At 38.3% G+C, this 15,868-nt stretch overlaps 1 protein-coding gene across 2 annotated transcripts in view; it reads right to left on the reverse strand.

Moving 5' to 3' along the window:
• The window catches only part of sbf2 (SET binding factor 2), a 92,824-nt gene that overhangs the window by 68,337 nt on the left and 8,619 nt on the right, over positions 1-15,868 (reverse strand). For both annotated transcript variants that reach the window (XM_023410834.2, XM_023410833.2), the window contains exon 2: positions 11,704-11,789. In XM_023410834.2, coding sequence (XP_023266602.1) covers positions 11,704-11,789 — 86 coding nt within the window. The remainder of the gene's footprint in view (positions 1-11,703; positions 11,790-15,868) is intronic.

A 15,868-nucleotide genomic window follows, 5' to 3' on the forward strand; every position in this document is an offset into this window, starting at 1 on the left:
TCAAAACAAACAGCGGAAAGATCAATGGCGTAAAGCCTTTGGCATTTTAACAAAAACAATCAATGACTGCTGTTAAAGATGAACCCGGTCTGTCATGTATGGGCATGCCAGCTTATTCTACACAGTTAATCATGGTCTGACAGTTTGTCAGCACACTGTACTTCTTAGAAAAGACTACATTTATGTCAATGCAGCGTAATAACTACAGAGTTTCACAATTCATGCGAGGTGCCCTATATTAAACGGAAATGTGGTTAGACAGTACAGTTGGCCATGCAAAACAACCATTTACGAATTTAGCTTACTGGTAGATAAATGACAGTGACTGCTGAGCACAGCACATATTGTGTTGCACATGGATAAGCAGACTTTGTAAGTTCCAACACTAAATACATGTAAAATAAAATACTTCAACTCAGTCGCCAGTGAGCTGTGAAAGAAATACAGTGTACCATTTCTCCCAACTTCCACATGACAAACAACAGACCATAACAACCTTTTCTGATTCTGGCTTTTGTGACAGCCATGGTAAAAAAAAAAACAAAAAAAAAACACAAACATAACTGACCTGCTACGGTTCAACCTGGCCTTAACCTCAAACATTTAGCTAATGAGCAAGTGAAAGACGGAGACTTTTAACAGAACTGGTGGTTACACTGAATATTTACAACAGTTTCCTTGACATAAATATTTGTGAAACAAAGGATTAGACTTCATCATAATTCAAAGAGATGATGTCAAGAAGGAGTACTGAGACATATTTTTTACTACAAACACACCTAACTTGACTTAAACAATTACATAAGTGACACTAGTATGGAGAAAATACAGCAAGCAGGTGGTGGTAGTGAATCACATGGTATATTGACTATTCTTGTCCTCTCCTTCAGTGCAACTTTAAAATCAAACTTTGGTATTGCGCTACCATAGATCATCGTTGTGCTTGTGCCTCTCAAAATAGCTAACATTTTGCAAAGGAGATGAGCTCTGTCGGATTTAAAGTTTGCCCTTTCGCTCTGCCCAGGACCTGCCACACGGTCACATCTGGCCTCCAAACCTAGACCGCCTGCAGCTGTGCATTTGACCTTCGAGAACCTCGCCTGCATCTGCATGACTGTGAAATGGATCTGTACTACTTATGTACTATAGTATGGAGCACAGTATGAGGCACCTAAAGTTGTATCCAGACTGAACACAATGTCCTCAGGCCAGATCTGTCAGTGGTTAACATTGTGCATTCCTTGTCTTTTTTTAACCACTGGGGGCGCCAAAGTTCAAATGCAGTATTTTGGTAATTATTCCTCTGTTATTTTTCTTTTATCAGTTCTGATCAACACCAGTTGCTATATTTTTTTACCTGTATCAGCTGAGGATAAGTAAACATGTTTTTGTTTTTTTTCTATTATTTCATCTGTGAAAATATATGCAACATCAAAACACATCTCTGAGCTCATAGAGTGATGAATGAAAGGGCAGGGTAAACAGCTTTATCCTGAGGTTGTAGATCAGTACAATGGCTGTCCTGCGTCAGACTGCTGAGCCCCGGTCTTTAGAGTACTGTAAGATAATGGCTGATAATGACCTGGCTGTGGAACAGGTGCTTCCTCTACCGCCTTGTGGGGGCTCTGGCTATCGGTCCTCAGTCTCACTTTTGCTCTTAATAAGCTCACTTGAAAATGCAACAAGTTTTGTTCCTTTCCAAACTGAAAACTAATGAGGTGTAAAGAGTAGATGTGAATCTGTGCATGTGCTGTACATGTCGGTGTGTTTAATGTGTATGAACACAGAAGTGCCTAATGAGTTTCCCTGTGTCTTACACAAAAGTATGTTTACCTTTTTCTCACATAGTTTCACTGACAAACATAAATTTGTTTATCTTATTTTGTTTGTTTATTTAGTAATTATTATGTTAATATAAGATATCCTGCTAAATAAACCACATGATTAAACTACTGTATGCAAATTTAACATGGAAATTATTTCTTTGAAGCTGTGCAGTTGATATTTAAAAATGGTGAAAGTGAATTTAATTTTTTTTACCCAGAATGTCTCACAGGTGGACTAGATTGTGCACAAGGGGAGTTAGCCTTCTGAGTGGGGAAGAAGACTAATGTGCACACTAATAATATTACTAGTAGGAAAAAACTTGGCGCCTAGCCACAGGACCTCCGCATACAGTGTTCTAAAACAACAGCAAGGGATGTCGTCTGTGACGTACCTTAAACGCAAAGCGTGCAACCTCACATCCCCTCTCCAAACACATCATAACAAACGTGAATGTCCAGCATTTTTTTTATGGATAGAGGCTAGCAGCACTTGCCACAAAAGTTAAAAGATGTATGGTTCTGTGAAAAGTAGAGGCTCTTTTGCTTACAATGCAGTGGTGTATTTAGTAGCTGTAGTCCGACAGCTGAGCAGTTAAGGTATTAGACTTGAAACCTTTCCACCAATACACAAACTCTGTACCACTTTGTGGCAATAAATCCTGCACTGATCCCCCTTTATACAGTATGTCATATAAACAAACAACTCGTGAAAGACTGTAGGGGAATGTAGCCATATTTGTAGTTTTATGATGATAAATGTGAACAGAGGACTTAAACCCTGCAACCAGCTTCCAGAGGCCATGCTGCTCCTCAAAGTCAGAGAAACTAACAGAGTTTGACAACTGACAAACATTGCCACCCTTAGAGCCCCAAACCCTTACTACTAGAGCTAAAAATATCAACGAATAACAGCAATGTAAAGTATTACTGTACCATGTTATTATGCTGTCAGTGGCTAAGACTGTTCCAAAGAATCTGACAATTTTTCACTTAGAATTTCAAACATGCAGCCCAACCTAATACCAGTATGTCTTCTTAAGTGAAACTCAGCAGGCTCAGCACACAGGAGTTTGGACCACATCCCTATTACGCCAGCAAGAAAAGGGAACCATTACAACAACATTGGCAAGTCCCGTTTAAGTAGCTCAACACTAGGGAGAACACCTGAAACTGGGCATGTGTGTCTGCATAAATCAGACACTACTGAGATTTTTAAAATTTAAAAGCAGATAAACTGGTCGCAAAAGTTCTCAGAAAGTAATTTCTGGGAGAAATGGAAAATTACATACATGGAGACGATGAGTATGTGGATTTTTGCAAAGTATGTAGTATCAAAGTTATGTCATCAGCCACTGGCCCTGGTGTCAGCAGCAGTCAGCACATTTTTTACTAGCAACAGTGGTATTCACCAGTAGCCAGTTACATGGATGTCTGGAGCCAGCCAGCTCTTTAGATGTGAGGGAGGAAATGTACAGGGTAGCTTGGAACTGATCACCTGGCTACTGGCACCATTTCACCGCTGCATGCTTTTGCCCAGCGCCTGTCTGGCTACAGAGCTGGTCATTTCCAACATTAAAATTGGGTCCATCAGGAAAAAACAAAATTTCTCTGTAAGTGTATGTGACAGAATAACAAAGGAAGAATGAGTTCTGTATACAAACAATAAACTATTAAGACTGAAAGCTTTCTACTGTATTTCATCTAAAGGTCTGAGTATGTGCGCTCTCCAGCGTACTGTGGCGTAATTTCATCCTGTGTATTCCCATTTCCTGGTGAGCTCACAGTGCTTTTCAGCATGGAAAGTCCTGCCTGCTTGACAGCCCCAGCTTTGTTTCCTGGTGTGTTTAGCTTGACTGGAACACAGATCATTGATTACTCATATGTGGATCTTCCTGACAAACACATGATCCCATTCTCCCCCTGGCTGGAAGGCATCCTGCTATGTGGAATGCACTGTTTAGTTTTTCTCTCATAGTTTTACAAACATCATAAGACCGACGTGCAGCGTGACATGTCAAGTTATGGTCACTTGAGTCAATCCATCAAGTGATACAATTAGGCTACATTCTTTCATCTGTCTGTGGTTTGGCCCAGAGCCTAAAACTGACTAACCAAGGCTGCTGATTGTGAACAGTGCAGTTAAGCTTTGTCATGATTTGCTTATCCAGCCTACTCAGAGAACAGGGCCAGATGAATGACTCCTCGCAGCCATAAGGGTGAACTGAACCTGACCTAAGCCCAGAGGCTCAGGTCATACTGGAGTCAGGTCCTCTTTTGTCGAGACAATATTTATTAAAAAAAAAAAAAAAACCAAAAAAACCCTATTAAAACTTCTGTTAAAATCTTTCCACCGCAGCGGTCATATCAACTATCCACATAACTACAGCAGTTTACAAATTTTCCAAATAACTTGAGCGTCCTTCCCGGAAGTGCAAGGCATATTCCTCATTACAGCTGGGATTTGGGGGGAAAGGAAGGACTTCAAGAAGTCCAAGATCTAGACAAGAGAAATGACAGCAGTGTTTACAATCTGGTCAAGTAAGGTCACATTCCTTCATCATGGAAGGAAGATGGGCCCCAAAGAGGAATTTTTTTTTATTTTATACACAGTCTACAAATTTCTACTGGAAGAAAACAGGTGGGGATGTAAGGTGGCGTTACATATAGCATAGCATCTGAGTCTGTGATGTAGTAAGCTTTTGCAATTACAGTATTTTCTGTATCTTCTCTAGACAAACATTACCTCCTACAAACAGAGCAAGCTGTGCAATAACAGAGCACAATCACCTTACTCTAAATAATCCAAGCTTCTCTCTGTTATCAACCACCAGAGGATTAGCCTGCTGCAACAGCACATGTGATTTCTAACTGACTGTTTTTGTGTTTTGATGGAGGCTTGTGGGACTCTAGCATTGCTGTTCAGCCTAACATTGCAATGTGTTTAGTGTACTTGTGACCTCAAAGAAGCAATTCACAAACAAGTGAACAAACTATTGAAAGAAAAAGCAAGAGAACAACACACAGCCTGACTCATGGGGCTCCTCCCATTGTACCTAAAAACACTTTCATATCTTGATTAAACTTTTGAACCTGATTGACACATTGCGTGTTAAAAGTTGCACCCCTACTTCTCAGAGACAAAACATATAAAGGTTTCTGCAGTTTCCAATTAGGATAAATAGGATAAATCTGCCTAGAAATCATATAAAAAGGTGGTCCTTATAAGTCAGGTGTATCCCACAGATAACCGACTGACTTCACAGCATTCATGAAAAAGGGAAAAAAAGGAAGCACAATACAAGTGATAAAATCCAGGAAAAGTTTTTATGGTTTTACATTATAAAGACATTTTTTGATAGTAGACATATTTTCTAGTACATGGCAATCATATATTTGCCATATGCTGAAAAAATGAAAACAACATCAAACTTTGTACAATGACGCTAAGATGCAAAAAGAAGCAAAAACAGTCAGGAGGGTTAAAAGCTTTTTGGTTGCAATGACTCTAATGAATCTATAAATTATATCATAAATTTTGGAGCCACAATATAAATCGTAAAAGAGCCTGTGTTGTCCCTGTCATTTTGAAGAATTGTGGGATCAGACAATTCAAATTAGGACAAAGAGCAGAGATGTTTTGGTAGAAACTAATGAGAGACGAGAAAGCGGCAACCACCACATCTCAGTGTGAGAGACTGACTGTTGTCAAAACTCAAAAACATCTACCTCTGCTTTTAAAGACCACCAAGAGACAAACTGCAAATTCAATTAGCTATCGAGACCATAACGTTTATCTGCCAGTGTTTTAAAATTTGGAATGGATCTTGATCAAAAGGAAAGATTAAAGAATCTACTGGCCATTATTGAAGCTGCATCCTAGGACACTTCCATTTTGGCTTTAGCTTTTGGTCACTGTGGTGGCCGCTTGTATAAATGTCTTTCTCTTAGTAACAATTATGGCTACCAGTATATGTCTGAGTAAGCAATGGAACTGAAAAGCAAATGACCGATATGGTATGCGGTCAGAGAAACAACTCTGCTTGCTTAGCTGACTGAGTGGAACAGAGAACCCACACCACATACTGTGTGTTGGACTGGACCAGTACAGGACTACTATTGTTCAGTGCTGCAGCATCTCGCCCACAGCCACAACATGTGGGACTACGTAGAGATGGAGCGGTCTGAATATTAGGCCGAGACTCCCACTGTTTTTACTGTCACACACCTAAGGCTGAATGCAACAAGCCTTTAAAGGTGAGGTGATGACAGGTCACCTACAAACTTTGAAAACAAACTAAGAAATGCGTCAAGAGGGGAAAACGTGCAGCAAATGGAAGGTCAAGGTTTTTGAATCAACAAATCCTTTCACGATGTTTCAGTTGCTGTGTTGTGAGAGGTCAATCTCAAACTGCTGACTATGGTTGTTTTTAAAAATGTCTGGCCCACATAACCACATTAAATTATATATAAAGTATTTGGTAGTCAAACGGAAACTTAAACAAACCTATAAATAAGAATTGTACGCACCAATTAAAATAAATCATAGCCGTGAAAAACCTTTAACACAATTGAACTCCTAATTAAATTAGAGGAGTTATAAAGTATTATTTTGATTACTGATTATTTTCTATTACTTATTTAGTTTATGAAATGTCAGGAAATCTTTAGACAAATAAATCCATTGGGAGTTTCTCATCTTTAACTTGTTGTACAGATAGAGAGGTGGTGGGTGTTTTACCACAGTCCCACCACTGTGTTTGAAAAAACATTTTAACCTGACTTTCAGACGTTTGGGGTCGACGTCTGTCCATGTTCGGTTGCAGAGTGATTTATGACACTCGGTGGAAGGCTTGTATTGCACTTAACATAAGGAGCTTTCAACGTGTCTGTCCTCTGCTCCGCTCCACTTTGTGTCTGTGGAGAGGCAAAGAATCAAGAGGCTTATCACTTTAGTTAAGCGTCTAACGCAAAGCTTTACTAAAAAGGTATTTTTTTTAATGACCAGTAATGTGATAATTAATATAAACATATAAACACACTTCACACATAATAAAACTGAATGTAAAAGTTATCAAATAATGAATGCCAACATTAATATTGTGTTTTTTGAAGTGAAATTATTTGGTTTATTTATATCAAAATGATGGTAACCTGCATGGAGTAACGGCTGTACATTTGTTTATTGGTGTTTTGGGATGAAGCCAGTTTGAACGGGTTCAGGTCAATCTGTTTTAAAATACTAACTCAATTTGTTTTATGTACCTCGGTTATACAACAAACAGCATTAAACGAAAAACCTTCCTGTCATAAACTGGAGGCATATTGCTTCCAATGTGTTGAAGTGCAAAACACGAAGGTTTGATTTAGGTGAAGTTAGTTGTAAAAATTTACAACTCTGGCAAACACTGTTCCCCGCAAAAGCAGTCTTGGACAAGATTTGGCGTTTGTTACTCCAAACACTCACCGATACTTGGATTGGGTTGATTTAAAAAGCTTGTCCATCTGGTTGTCTTAAAAAATAGACACTACCTCTACAATCAACCTGGCCCATTTAACATGAAAGGACCAAGTGAATAACAGAGGAAGACTCTGGAAACTCACAAATATGACACCGATATGTTGTCTACAAGCAGGGAATGCTATGAACATTTACATACTCCAGGCATTAAACAAAAAGCGCTTGTAAATAAATGAGCAAACTCAGCAATTAAACAGTGAACACCACAGTAATTCCCTTGACATTAATGTGTCACTTCTTTGCTCTGAACTCTATCTAAATCTAACTAACAAAATATGGTCCGCAAAAATAGTTTGGTCACTGTCCAATTTAAAACTTCTTGATTAAACTGAGCATGACAAACGTGACTAGGTTCAGCTGCTATGCTAGCTCCTCAAACTGTAAAACGCAGATTCAGCATTGAAATTTAAAAATGAGTAAAAGTCTTATCACAGCAAACATATTCATTTTGAGTATAGTAAGCTGAAATTAATAATAAAATACAGACAACCTTTATTTGCCTTTCAAGTAATTATTAGGTTCATGTTCAAGTTAACGTTGCTGTCATTGTGTGATTCATTTTAACGAATCACAACTCGTTTAGAGAAAAAAGATAAATTAAAACAAAATGAGTCAGAATCAAGGAAATCTGTGTGGAGTAATAACTTCCACAACAACTGTTCTAAATGTGTGACCCTACTACTACTACTACTACTACTACTACTACTACTACTACTACTACTACTAGTACTGGAGTATAACTACCATGAGGACCGTGCCTTTATATTGGAGGGCGAGGCTGTGGAAATGTACTAGGTGTACAACTTTCTGACCTCCATCTAGAGACCTGGCTCATCCACAACAGATGAGGAATTGGGCTGGTTCCTATCATCATCACTTGCCTGCAAAGATGAGAAACACATTTTTCCAAGCACAAGTTTTAATGCTTTTTCTTGGTGCATTCCTCATCTGTGGTTATTTAGTTTGCTGGGGGCCTGTTGCGACCGCAAAATGCTTTTCGTGCACAGCTTCATACACTGTTTTCTACAGATGTGTTCCTTAGTGTTTGTAAATGAGTCATTTTCTTTTTCACGGAGTAGAGAAAATCTGCAAATAATAATGGTTTACATACCAGTCTAAAACAGGGCCAAAATGCAAATTGCTTAGTGGGTCTGTTAAACACCATGGTGTATCTTCATTTAAGCTTCAAAGTTGGAATTTCAAGCATTTGAATCTTGACCAAAGTTTGTCACACACCACATAGTAGGAAGGCAAATTTCTGGAATAACCCCCTCTTTCCTGTTCTTGCTTACTCCTTTGGGTGTTTTTTCATGTAAAACTCAAAATATCAACATACGAATCTTATTCAGTACGTTATCCAATATACTTGTACGTATAGTTGTATCTCAAAAGAACATAATCTGTCTAAGTTTCAGTAAAAATGTGGGGTACAGGCCAAGAAGCACTTAGAAAAAAAAAAAAGCCCTTGCATTGAATGCATCCTCTTGTTTCAGCCCAGGCTTACTGTCTGTCTTCAATGAGAAACGTCATGCCTTATGCTTTCTTTAGACACTGGGGATTGCAGTATGTCTCAATTTCAGTCAAGGCTGACACATAATGAAGAAGCATTGGAGGGATTCACTTTAGCAAGACGGAATATGAAAAAACACAAACACACCCACAGAGACACACAAAAAAAAAAAAAATTGGTATGCAGGTCCTCAGTGACATCTGGAAACACTAAGCTAATAGATTTAGCTAAACTTGTGGCAGTGTTTCTATATTTAAACACTATGAAACCATGACAGGATGCTTGAGTGATGATGCTGAGAGAACAGAACTATCATGGTTCATCATACAGACTCCCTGAGAGGTTAAATACCGGTGTTAGGGTTTTGGCCTCATATCTACAAAGATTAAACTTCCAAAATCACTTTGTCCGAATAGGACATACTTTCAATTCTCTACATTTTTCATAGTTTTACCAGTCACAATTATCATTTCTTGGCTTTGAGGAGCATTATGCTTTGCTTTGCCCTGTGACACGCCACTGTTTGTCTCCAAGCAATAACTCTTAGAACACTCTTGATGGCCACCAACAGACTCAGTGAGTTACACAGGAAGACGCTTGCAAGGCATTCAAACCACCCACTTACAATATGTCTATTTGTGCTCTCTTCCCCTCAATTGCCTTATAAATAGCATCGCATTATACAAGAGTCATGTTATAACAGTGTCTCTTTGACGTGTCCACACAGAGCCAAAGATTTCAGCTGCAGCTATAAAAACTGTTGGCCATCACTTATCGATCACTGAAAGGTAGACAACATTTAATTCACTACTGGTCGAAAAAGACTTATTTACAACCCAAGTTTCATGTTAAACCTCTAAATCTGCATATTCTGTACAGAAATGTAGATTATATTTGTCCTTCTACAAAGTGTCCTGTCCTGGTGAAAAAATGACCTCATCTAAACACGAGATGTTGAGGAATGTCTGATGTTTAGATTCACTCTCTCCATTTATCTTGGCTGAGATATCTGATCCATATTATGCAATTTGTTGGCCTCTGCACCTGCTGCTCTGCTCTGTATCACTGTGCTCCTTTTGCGTTGTGATCTCTGACCCCTGTGACCTCCATCAAACACAAAACATACCTTCAACAGTAAAGTAGAAAACATGCAACATTAATTTTGGCACAGCACTTCCGATCAACTACAGCTATGGATCCTTTAAGCATTAACTGTAAAAAAAAAAAAAATTAAACCAAAAGGGGCAAATCTGATCCCTTTGATCATCATTTTGCATCTATATATTTATGGTGGCACAGATAAATGGTTGCTAATTTAAAAAATGACTTCAACTGCAACTGAGTAGTAACAACTAAACCCAGTAAGGCCTGTAGCTGATAAAGCCTAAATTGCAGTTGAGTTTTCAATTGGAAAAAAAAACATTATCCAAAAATCTGTATTTGTAACAGTAATTTATGGTGCCAGAAAAATGTAATGTTACTGAAGTTTGTGCTGGATAGTACTTTCAAAGGATCAAGTACTGTGTTGGGATTTAGAGTCATTTTTCTCTCCTTGTCGACTGCCAAAACCATTCTGCTTAGTCATTAAAACTTTATCTGCAGTAGCCAATATAAATGAACAAAAACAGATATAACACAGGCGTAATGTCCTGTGCAGTATCACACTGTTAACTGCTAATGTTGCCCTAGAGATCGACAGTTTTTCCCAGTTCTGATAAGCAAATATTTGTCCATCCATTGCATTGTCCATATAAGGAAAACAGACCCCTTGTCACAGACCCCTTAGAGTGGCCCTGCAGAGAGGGAGGAAACAAACTAAGAGAAGCAACTGTTCCCTTAATTTTCCTGAAGAGGACGATGGAGGCGGCCAGATACCAGGGAAGCAGATACTCGGCCAGACAAAGGGATTTTGAGGAAAGACGCTTCCTAATTAGTGAGCGTGGAAAGGGTTTACAAACAAACTTTTGAGTAAACAATCATTATTAATTTATCTGAAGCAGGAAATGCCAACATCTGCTGCACAGCCTCCAAAGGGCAAATATGCTTTTACAACATGAAAGTTCCTTTGGGTGTGATCTGTCATTTTGTGACACAAGAGATTGCTGAAGACAAATATTTTGTGTATTACAGTATTTTACGTACAAGAAAACATCCTTAACAGTCACTTCAGGAAACGGGCAGTGGGTAAGGGGCATAAGAACAAGGACACTCACTAACTAGAAAAACACAGTATAACCTGTGAACGTCACATATCAACTATAAACTCTTCCACAGACGCTGTCTTCTCTCCTGTTATGAATTATGAAACGTCGATACTGGTCTGCAATACAAACAGCAATGTTCTGAATAATAATGCAACCATTCAGACACCAGCCTGTCAATTATACTTGGAGTTTCATAACTGATTCCTACCTTAACCCTTCAAAACCACAAGAGAAGGGAGGTGAAAATTTATGTAGAAGCAAAACAGATAGAAAGGTGATATGTTTTCCAACTTAGTAAAATGCTGTCCAATTACTGGCACATCAACTTTGAACACTATAACATATCCTTGATTGATTAACTTCTTCCCAGTGATTAATCAGTTAGAGATTGATCATATTCAAGAAGTAACAATATTTGTATTTCTCTATTGATAAAAAGCTGCAGTGCAATCAGGTAAAGACAGAGTCTGATGTTCCCACATTTTCTAACCATATTTTGACTTAAAAACCATTTTAATGGTAAATGCTAAAGAGAACAACATCTCTGCAGTCATCTTTTTTCTAACCTTAGATAGAGTACTTGAGGTACTCTGGTAATACAGTTGTGTGCAGTTGTGTTGAGTTTGTAGGCGGCTTTTCACTCACCATCTCCACCCCCTGAGGAAAGGCCGTTCCCTCCCAGTCCTTCTTTGGGAATCGCTGAATGATCTTCCCACATCCCTCTCCTGCACCTACGGCTCACAGAGGAAGATCAGTCAGTGCAGTGAAAAAACAGATGCATTTCGAGTGATGTATGTTCTTACGTTATCCAATTACTCTACATCATATAGGGATGGGCAACATGGTTGAAATCTTCACAATAACAATATAAATATTTTATAATCAATATATGCCATTGTATGGTGAATGTATGTGAAAGTATGCAGCATGGGCAGAATAATTCATCTGAACACCAGAAATTTAGAAACGATAACAGCAGACTGATCATCACTATATGGTTATACTGAAAATCAAATGATCACTTTTCTATTTATCAATCACCACGAACATCACATTAAATGCTTTAAACAAAATTTAGTCTAATAACTATATTTTGGCTGATACAGAAATGCCTCCATTTAGAGAGCCCACTTTATCTACAACCACAAAAAAAATTAAAATAACTAATAAGAATAAAGATCAAATAAAAAAACAGATAAGAATTGCACCAAATTATTGTACTACCCAACTTCCACTGTTCTCACAAAGGTCTGCATCTCATATCCTTCAAATCAAACCTACAGAACAGTACAGGACGTGAGGAAATACAAAGCACGCTATGGTCTCAAAACATTTCCACATTTTCCTGTCACAGTTTCTGTTAATGCCAAGACAAATCTATTTATTAGACTTGACTCATCATGGCTACATTACCCGAATGAATAAATCTTATTGTGTTTTCCTGCTATGCCAAGACCAAGAGAGAACAAAAGATAGATAAAATGTAAATAGAATATATGAAATTTGCCAGAACTAACTCCATGCAGGTCAAAGGCAGGTCCATAACAACAGTATAACTGTTTCCATTTCCTTTGTATATGGGTTTTCTTTAAACACATAAGTAAGCAGGGTGCATGTAGAAACAGCGTAGGATTTCCCTACAGTTTATAGGTTTCCTAAGTGCTCCCTCCTTGGAAAAAGTCATCCATAGAGTTCTATAATAATAGTGAAGTGATCTGTGAAGCAGATTTTACTTACTCTGAGTGTTCTTCCGAACAAGCTTCTTGGAAGTGAGAAAGTTCTAAAGAAAACGTAATTGGTTGTAAAGAGGAACTGTGAAAAAGTGTAAGCTAAAAAAAAAAGAGAACTAAATTTGCTGACAGAAAAAAAAAAAAAATCAAAAATCGAATGTGATACAGACAACTGAAATAAACAGTGACAGAGATGAAAAGAATTAAGCTAAATGCACCAGTTAATTAGATGCAGTTACCGCAAACCAATAAAGGAATTACCAGGTTGAATAAAATCAGCCACTCGCCACTATTGTCTTTGCAATATTTAAAGCAAATCAACCAATCACTGTGGTATTTCTACCAGCTTACAATTTGCAAGTAAAAATGGAACAATACTTGTCAATTTGTTTAAGGACTTTTACTCCAAAAGTCTTCTCAGGCACTTACTCTCAGACTACATTATTTCACCCAGTTTAACGGCAGTCAAACTTAAACGGAGTTCAGTTAAAACAAGTTAACAAATCACTCAACAGGCAAAGAGCATGTATCTCCTTCCATTAGTATGTTCACACTGAGTTGAGTTAAATTAAACCATATTATTTACGTTTGTCTTTACGTTTGAGGTGAATTACGGTTAGTGAACGCCAGCTGTCTTCTAAAAAAAACCACTGCAAATTCAATTTTGGCCACAATAATCAAAAAAAAATACTGGTGGTAGGTTCCTGGTGGGACTGATTAAATCAAGATGTTTCAGCAGGAATGTGGTCCAAAGTGTGAGATATGGAACTTAGACCACTAACACAAAGCAGATCACAGGAGTGAGAACGCCATTCATTTTTTTTTTTTTTTTTTTTTTTTTAGTGATAATGCTCTGACAAGCAAATACTGAGGAGGAGACACAGTCAAACCAAGAGGCACACGGAACAAAAATTTTCATTCTTCACTATTCAATCACAAAACCCAGCTGCGACCTGAACAATACAGTGTGTACAGTATGTAGTGTAATACACCACATCCATGGATACTGATCTATAGCAGGTGTAGTTAACTTCACTTTTAACTACACAGATTTGCAAAGTTGACCATCAAAAGCCTTACCGGTGAAATAACTCTCACAGATTTCCCACAGGACCCCATATGGCAAGATCTTACAAAACACTGAAACCTAAATTGGATGTAATAATTCATGTCGACACAAGTGCAAACACAACACACTATGTATTAAGGAGTTGATATATGACTGCAACATTCTTATTTAGCAATCTGGAAAGCTAATAAATGGAAATTTTATCTAATTAAAGAAAAATTCCCTTCATTTAACATGCCAAAAACAGCATTTTATGGTCTGTTTCACAATATCCACTTTGTCACATTGCGTTGTCTGACCTCATGACTTCATTTCAACGTTATTTTAAACTCTTAGTAACTCTTTGACAGTTAAGACACTTTTTCTTTTTTTCAGCCAAGGGAAAATGGTCTCCTATGAAGAGAGTAGGAGACAGAAATTGAATACATGTGGCCCATTTCTTGGAATTCATTGCACTAATATGCATATATATATATATATATATATATATATAAAAGCAATTTGTAATCAATAAAAGCAAAAATTCCCAATTGAAAGCAATCTGGCTAAATGCTACATTAGTTGATTAGTCACATATGCTGCAGATAGTGTCAGCTTTTTTAGATTCTGGATCATGTGTTTATATCAACAACACATTTTTAAATATTTGGATATTCCATGTATTTTGGCATCTGCAAAAAAGCCAACCGGTTAGTGCAGAGCTCAACAGCACTTGGGATTTACTCTTAATCAAAAAATAACAAGAATAGGTGAAAATCTGGTATTTGGCTGGACCTCGTCATAGCATTCTGCCTGGTGACGGCCGGTTTCAGTCCTTTATCTCTTTGTTTTTCTACTACTCTGTGCTCTCAAATACAGTATTTTAATGCAGCAGAATTCCCAATAAAGCTGTTCTCATATCCATGTTTTTTTGGTTTCTGCTTTTAGATAACACAACAGGAACAGGAACAGGAACGGGAAGATCCAGTACAGAGTCATACCCCAGCTGTTTATTCTGGGTAAGTTAACGTTATGTTCATCATTATCTGATGAAGTTCTGAGTACAGCACAGTTATCGACAGGCCCATGTCTTATTTTACTGCTACAAAAGAGGAATAACCCTCTCGTTTATGTAAAACACGATCTCCCACCGGCGCTTGTGAAGGCTTGCTAATATTATCAGCTATGTTACCATTTAAGGAGGGCACACATGGTCATTTACAAATCAAATCACTTACCAAAATACTTTGCTAGCGACCCTGACAACTGTCACTATATGCTCAGTGGAAAAAAGGGGTGGTGTTAGATCCGTTTTGCCAGTGAGTCCATTTCAGCAGTTCTATCTCAACGGAGGCAAATGCCAGGACTCAGCAAACTACTTAGAAGACTGCTTGTGAAGCCCCCTATGTCACAGTTTGGCCAGAGGTCAGATACCATACACAAGGGAGGCAAATTGCTTCAGCAAACAGGAGAATGAACTGCTACACATCATCGTAATGACATGAGGTCCTCCGTGGCTGGCTGCAGCCCTCCTGCACTGAGTGCCTCAAGCCTGCTGTCAACAACTACATCTCTGTCAAGGAGAGTGACTGATTCATCACGATGAGGCTCTTGAGTGAATGTATGCTATAGTTTAAACAGAAAAGAGAAGGACGCTCCACTTTTGCCTTTGTCCACCTGTGGAGCGTGTCCAGACACTGCATGGAGACTGGTGCTAGCAGAACACCAGTCTGTCTGACCGTTACGTGTCTCCAGGTCTTTACAGCTCCTCTAATTGAAATCACATGCTCTGAGTGCTCCAAGTTCTAATTTTCAGCCACGGATGAAAATAAATGACAGAATTCCTCACATTCCATCAAGCTGCACTCTTGTATTAAAACAAGCCGTGCCTTCAAATACGACCCCCCTGACAACTATAAAGAACCCCATCAGCGAGGATAATAGAACCCAGGCCTGAAAAGGAACATGCTAATTTGAACATCCACTAGCAAGACACGGGGGGGGGGGGGGATTTTTTTTTTTTTTTTTTTGG

Source organism: Seriola lalandi, unplaced genomic scaffold (assembly GCF_002814215.2).
Source record: "Seriola lalandi dorsalis isolate HSWRI2012SDOR001 ecotype SW California unplaced genomic scaffold, Sedor1 jcf7180002054440, whole genome shotgun sequence".
In the NCBI taxonomy this organism is placed as follows: domain Eukaryota; kingdom Metazoa; phylum Chordata; class Actinopteri; order Carangiformes; family Carangidae; genus Seriola; species Seriola lalandi.